Genomic DNA, 7110 nt, shown 5'->3' with positions numbered 1-7110 from the left:
AAAAATATCAAACATTAAATAATAATCAAGAAACAAAAGCAATTTCATTAAATAAAAAGATGTGCGTTATAAAAAATTAATAAACTTTTACCAGCAAGGGTAAAGCAAACACAAGCCAGCTACATATTTACAAATAAATTATTCTTGAACTTCCTCAGATGAAGCAAGTTCACCGGCCAAGTCAGCCCCAAAAATGGCAAAAGTAGTCCGACCAGCCTCGACAATCAAGTTTGCAAAAATAACATCTCTCGTGGGAGAAACTTGGGCATTTACGGCCTCTAGAGCAGCAGGATTGACAATTATCTGACCGAATGGATCACTATCCTTCCTTAAGGCACCACAAGAAGAGGTGGCAGGAGCCTTGGAAGCCGAGATATTCGAGACATGGGTCTTGGCAAGCTTCTTAATGGGCAAGTCGTCAAGGCCATATGGCACGTTGTCACCATCAGAATCACACTCAGCTAGTCGAAGAGCACTAAGAGGCTTGCTCAACTCATCACGACCAGTCTTTAGCCCCAAATCATACCCATCCGACCACCAAAACTCCAGAACCCATTATTTGATTTGGTGATCCTAAAGAAATACCCTAAAAGGAAAGATCTCCTTCAAAAAGAAAAACCTTAGAGAGGAAGGTCTCAAAAAGGTCGGATCGAAAGGGCAAGATCTAGAAGGTCAGACCAGGAAGGCAGATCGCTAAGGCAAGGCTGGAAGGGCAGGCCACCAAGGGCAGACCTTTCAAAAGGAAAACCGTCAAGATTTGATCTCCCAAAGGGAAGACTATCAATTTGGCGTCAAATCAACAAATTAGATTCAGTTCTCCAACCATCATAAATAACCCTCGAAGAAGCGAAAGGGCATCTGATAATATATAAAAAATAAGACTTGTTAAGATCATGACATGTGTACATGGAATACAAAAGGGTTGTGCAAACCTTTCCAACTAATCTGACCAGGCAATAGAAAGTCCAACTTGTAAGGTACGATGATCAGACCACCAATACTCCTGACTTTACTAATGCCCGAAATAGATAGGTTGACCACTTTAAGGTACGTACCACAAATGAAAATTAATTATGGAGACCACCAATCTCAGTAAAGGTTGAGCAGGCCGAGTATCAGATAAATACAAACCTTTAGCAAAGATGGTCAAGACCTCTAACCCTACAAGCCCAGAGCGCACGGGCAAATCTCTTCGAAGCTCGTATTACAATGAGGCAATGAATGCAGGCGTGACCAATCTCAGTGACCGAAAAAAACTCACTTATATGATAGTTGGGTGAGCTAGGCACAACCTAATTAAACCAGGGTAAGCTGCCGACCTCCAACACGATGGTCGACCCCTCTAGTCCCCCTTCTAGGTTTTAGCGCGTGCGGTAAAAAAGACTAACGTTACACGATAAACATGGTATGAGCTAAACCTGCTCCGTATTTATAAGCCGCCTAACACACCTACCATAGGATGTCCCCATCCAATTTGATGGGACGTAAGTCAGAGTACACTAGGACGATCTAGGTATAAATACCCCTGAACCAATCATATTGTAGGAAAGAAAAATCCACCTGAATAGCTCCGTGGCCCGGGGCTCTCTCTCTCCCGCTCTCTCTCACACACTCACAAAAGAACTCTCGAATGCCTCCTCTCACAGACACCCTTAGGAAGCCTTCTCTTCCTTTTTCTCTCTTTTTTATTTCTCTTTATACCATTAAAAAGTCTTAGATCTAACTTGAACATCGGAGTGTTTCCACCAAGGGCATCCCCAATAGACTCCTGACCATCCTCTTATATTTTACAAGTCCTCTTCCTCAAGATCAAGTATGGAGGGACCTATACGAAATCTCTAAAGTATCCACCTCTCATCAAACCAATCACAAATTAATAATTAACCCATTGAATCGAGCCATGTCCAGGTGTTTGCATTTGGCCACCCTACTGGATTTCAGAGCATTACTTCTTGTATTTTAACTTCTAATAACTACCTAAGAGTATATGTAATTCACTTGAAAACTCAAACTCAAATTTTCACTTTTGTAAAAAATTTTTAAAAAAATCCTAATGATCTATATAATAAAAAATAAATTAAAATTCTATACCATTGAATCTAAGGTTAAACCATTGTTATTTTATTTTATTTTTGTGTATATCCAAAAATAACTGCATTAATAAAATAAACTCATGGTCTACTTAAAAACTATTATATGAAAATCTTTTAGGTTTAATACATAAAAGAAACCACTCCAAGTACAAACCCTACAAAACTAATAAAAACCCAGAAGCCATTATCTTTCCCAAGATCTCGAGCCACCCATCCAATAAGAGGCCACTAAATTTCTGCTTTGCAACCGTCAAAATATCATGAAAAACCAAGTAAAGTCCAAAGAGGTACTAAGAAAAATTTATCTAGTAGAAAGCAAAGAGAAAGACTCACGGCAACCACCAACAAAATCTCCTAGCAATCAAATCAGTACATGCTTAGAAAGGTTTTGGAAGAAGAACAAACTATCATTTGGGTTAAAGCCATATATGAGATTCATCGTCTATGGAGGAGGAACCATGCTCTTTGGTGATCCAATTGCTCCTTCTAACGCTTAAAGCTGCGAGCCATCACGGTCACCCACCCACCTATCGCCAGATCTTGGTCAAAGGAAAACATTGATATGAAGAAGCTCCATTTGCATGCAAGAAAAAATACAAAATAAGAATACAATAAAAAAGAAAAAAACAGGCGGATGGATAAGAGCCCTTTCTTTCTTCTTCACCGATCTACCAAAGAAAAGGAAAAACAAAGAAAAATAAAAGAAAAGTTAAAAAGCCACCTAACGGAAGGAAGCCACTCTTCGGACCATAAAGGAAGGAGGTTTCCCATTTGGACCGAGTAAAAAAAAACTTACTCTAAAAAGAAAACTATTTATTGAAAAATTTCCTCCTCTCTAATTTTTTCACTCAGATATTTGTTAATCCCTATTATTAAGCAGAAAATAGTTCATAAACATAATGATTTTTTTTTTTTTTTAAATCTCACCTCCTGTAACAAAATGTTTGAAAAATCTTAAAATGGACTGACTAATTATATTAAATTTGAAATTTTAATTATAATTCCTATTTTTCTTAAAAAATAATTCCCTCTCATTTTCAATTTCCAAAGTTTTCTTTCCATAGAGGCCCAAACAGAAAATTCTTATATGAGACGTGCAAAGCAAAGCACTGCGAGAGCCAAAAAGTACTTAGAAATCAAAAGAGAAAACTGACAAATAATGGGCGGTGGTCGGGTTCTTCATCATCTTCTTCTTCACGCTTCTCGCAGGTCGCTCTTCTCTCCTAGTTTTCGTACCACCGGAAGACTCCACTCTTTCTTCACCCACAATTTCAAAACCCTGCAATTTCAGAAACCCCGTTATCATTCCTCTTCTAATTTGCTTAGTTTCTCTCTGAAACGACCCATCTCTGCTGTATACCATTATCCGAATCGGTTCCTGAACACCGACTCCTCCAAGAGCAGTAATTATCAAGAGAATGGCACCGAGGAAAACGCACTTCGATGTAATCCCTGTTTATTTTGTTTTCTTTTATTTTTTTTAATCATCTTCTTAGTTACCTGTTCTAGTTGAAGTTTGAATATACAAAATGACGCTTTTCTGGATGGAATTTGATCAACTTATCTTTGTGAATTGTGGGGAACTTCTAAAACGACGTTTAGCAACATTTTATAATCTGTTGCTTGTGCTGTTTAAGTGTTTGATAAAAGTTCCTTTTTTTTCGGTGTGTGTTAAAAGTGGTTTTCCCCCCACTGTTGGGTTAATGGAGCCTGGCGTCGTGATTTGAATTATGTCATAAACAATGATATCCAGCAAGCTTTAGCGGGTAAGAATTTTTCGAAACAGGTAAATCTACACTGTACCCACCCAACAATCCTAAGATGATATGCATGCCAAAATCATTATGAGTCCTACTTAAATATTGTTGGCTTGCCATTTAGCTGTTGGGTATACACGTTGGTTCTTGTAAAATTTTTGAAAACAAAAAATGAAGGGAATGTTGATCGACTAAGCCTTCCTCGTCACACACACACACACATATATATATGCTGAGAAAAGGGTTCTCATTTGACAGGCTAAAGGTGCTATAGATTTATCCTTTTGAGCTTTTTCAATAGATTCGCTTCTGAATGTTTTTATGCCTTCTTTGCTCAAGTATGTTTTAATGTTGCAGATGAAACAACTGAAGAGGGAAAAACAGAGGAATGGGAAGAAGAAGAGGAAGTAGAACCCCAAGTATGCCTTTTTTACTTGAATTTTCCTCTTGCTTGGCTTTAAATTTTAGCTATCCAATATTTTATTTCTGTTGATGTTTTCCTTTGATAAATGTAGGCTGGTGATGGTGGGGATGGCGGTGGAGTTGTGTTGCAAGGTGTCCCTTGGGGTGAACGGGCTCTCTCTATTGCCCGTGAGGTCTTGTTGCAGTTTGGTGATGAAATGGAACTCTATGCTTTCAAGACTACTCCTCGTGGATATGTTTATGTGAGATTGGATAAGCTCTCAAATGAGTAAGGTTTTCTAAATTAAAATACATGGACAATCATTCTTCAAATTTTTAAATCTTAATTTTTCGTTTCACATGGAATTAATTTTCCCCTGATCAATGTTCATTACAAGAATTTAAATATGTCTAGCTTGCTTATTTTATTGTCTGTGGAGATTGTTAGCAATTTGTTTAAACTAGACTTTTACCTGCACATTGCATGGATATATTCATTATAAGTAAATTATTTGATTGAATAAAAATATGGTTTTATAGCATTTCTTATATTTATGTTTAATTTAATTTAAAATATTTTATGAAAAATGTTTGTAGAAGGACCTTGAAAATATAAAGAAAAATAATATACAAAAAGAATATAATAAAATAAAAAATGAATATGAAGAATAAAAGATAGAATGTTAGTGAAATTATAAATAAAATCCTATAAGATGAAGATTACCTTGTGTAAATTATTCTTCATCTTCTTCTAATGCCTTGATTAATAAAATATCATTTGGAAGGTTTAAAAGAAATTTTTTGATTGGATATATACCTTCTATTTGCACTAGGAGGTAGCTGGTTTGAATTTTAACATGTGATATCGGTTATATAGTTTATATCTCTTAATTTTTCTAATATTAATTAAGTTATAACTATTGTCATAATTTTTTTTAATTGGAAGGAATTATCTGGATGATTTTATTATAGTGAACAATTAAAAGGTGGCTTTGGTTTGTATAGTTTGTAACTATGACCCTTATACAATGTCTGGAGAAAAATTTTGAAGGTTAGGTATGGTTTTCAAAGTGATAGGTTTCTTTTGGGGTAGATTTTTTTTTTTTTAAAAAAATATAAAGTTCAAGATTTTGGAGGTTTCAAAGAACCTTCAAAATCCTCATGAAACCTCCAAAAACTCACTTTTTCAACCTATTAAATTGGTGAACTAGGAGGTTTTAATACCTCTACCTCGCCTTTCATTACCTTGAAAAAAAAAAAAAACCCTCCATGCACTCCATCCTAACGTACTGTTAATTTTCCTAGTAGTAATTAGATTACAAGTATTGCCATATTTTTTTTTTATTATAAGAATTTAAGTACACAATTATACAATTACTGTAAACAATGAAAAGATGGCTTACCTATATCCATATAATTTTTATAATTACAAAGCTGAGTTGCAATTATTGTCAGAAGATACTTTCATCTCAGAATAAAGAGACCTTTTATTAATGTAACGGGATGGAAGAGAAGCCATGCCACTTGGTGGGAAAATAATAATAATAAGCACTTAGCAATACTGTGTTATTGTTAACCTATTGAAGCTCACTGTATAATATTATATAAATATAGATACCTGTTGCTATAGAAAGTTTGGTCCTTTTTGAAGACAGAAGTGAATAGTGTCCTTTATCAGATATGGTTGTCCCACCATGGAGGAGCTTGAAAGCTACTCCCAAGAATACATGAAAAGATTGGAGGAAGTTGGAGCACTTGGAGAAATACCCGACGATTTGGCTCTTGAGGTAATTAATGGTTGACTCTTCTTCTCTACTGTTGCTCAAACAAGGTTCTAATTATCCTGCTATTGCCCTCTCGTGATAACATTGTCCCTGCCATGAAGGTATCATCTCCTGGTGCAGAGAGAATACTAAAGGTGCCAGACGATTTATGTCGTTTCAAAGAAATGCCTATGAGGGTATACTACACAGAAAATGCAGAGCCTGGTCCAGAAAAGGATGGAATCTTTTTTCTGGAGTCCATTGAAAAAGAATCAGAGAACTGTGTATGGAAGTTGGCAGATGTGAAAGAAAACAGGGACCCTGAAAGTAAAGGTAGACCATTAAGCCGTAAAATGAGAGACTGGAGACTAAAATTGCCATTCAAAATGCATAGACGAATAACTTTATATCTTGAATTCTGAAATACCATTAGCTACATTGTGTTTTCTGACCTACGCTTACTACTTCTGTTCAAGAGTTCAATCATGAAATAGAATATTTCTAGCTGCCTATATTCTTCAATCTGTTGTCTCTTGTCCTGGTGTAATATTTTTGCTAGTCCTTTTTGAATGAATTTGTTTATATGGAAAAATAGAAAATTTTGCAGAAGTCATTCCTAATGATTTTCAGGCCCTTCTATGGTTGTTAAAGGATTCTCATTCTTTCATGCATTATATTAGATATCCTAGTAAAATCAATTCTGGCAGGTCGATGGCTCTTTTCAATTGAAGGATCCCCTATATCTATATGGGGTTTTTTATGCGATTCAATCACAGGTATTAATAATTTTATAAGAATTCAATTTAATTATTTTTTTTAAATAATTATTTTATTTGAAATAAAAGAATATAATTTCTTTAACTTAAAAAATTTTTATTTTTAAGGATGTTGACTTTTTACATGATTTTATAAAATTTATTTGAATTATTTTAAGGGATATACTTGATATTGCATTTCCTATAAAGTGGTGATTTAGATGCATTTCATGAAATTAGGCTTCAATTGAATACTGTCTAAAGCTCGGCAAAACCTCAATCTTCTGTGCAATTGCCTGTGAAGCTAGGACTAAATACAAGCCTGTGAGTGCTGGGCTGA

At 35.2% G+C, this 7110-nt stretch overlaps 1 protein-coding gene across 3 annotated transcripts; it reads left to right on the top strand.

Annotated features, from left to right (window-relative positions):
- Window positions 1–3192: 3192 nt before the first annotated feature.
- On the top strand, window positions 3193–6537 carry LOC110608200. Of its 3 annotated transcripts, XM_021747412.2 has the most exons (6): window positions 3369–3538; window positions 3772–3859; window positions 4208–4269; window positions 4366–4541; window positions 5931–6039; window positions 6138–6537. In XM_021747412.2, exons 1-6 carry the CDS (start codon window positions 3512–3514, stop codon window positions 6435–6437), a joined length of 762 nt encoding a protein of 253 aa, XP_021603104.1. In that variant the 5' UTR covers window positions 3369–3511; the 3' UTR covers window positions 6438–6537. The 3 variants fall into 3 exon arrangements, with proteins under 3 accessions (XP_021603103.1, XP_043810942.1, XP_021603104.1); XM_021747411.2 differs by lacking the exon at window positions 3772–3859 and having other exon boundaries at window positions 3193–3538; XM_043955007.1 differs by lacking the exon at window positions 3772–3859 and having other exon boundaries at window positions 3193–3538; window positions 4190–4269.
- The last annotated feature ends 573 nt before the right edge of the window (window positions 6538–7110 follow it).

The sequence above is a fragment of the Manihot esculenta genome, chromosome 1, assembly GCF_001659605.2.
Source record: "Manihot esculenta cultivar AM560-2 chromosome 1, M.esculenta_v8, whole genome shotgun sequence".
Lineage (NCBI taxonomy): Eukaryota > Viridiplantae > Streptophyta > Magnoliopsida > Malpighiales > Euphorbiaceae > Manihot > Manihot esculenta.
Note: the sequence above shows the minus strand (reverse complement) of the source record. Positions and strands in the feature narration are given on the sequence as shown.

Coding starts and splice junctions, on each gene's coding strand:
- LOC110608200 (XM_043955007.1), top strand. CDS start 3,253: ATGGGCGGTGGTCGGGTTCTTCATCATCTTCTTCTTCACGCTTCTCGC. Junction 4,270..4,365: donor AAGAGGAAGTAGAACCCCAA/GTATGCCTTTTT, acceptor TGATAAATGTAG/GCTGGTGATGGTGGGGATGG. Junction 4,542..5,930: donor TTGGATAAGCTCTCAAATGA/GTAAGGTTTTCT, acceptor GTCCTTTATCAG/ATATGGTTGTCCCACCATGG.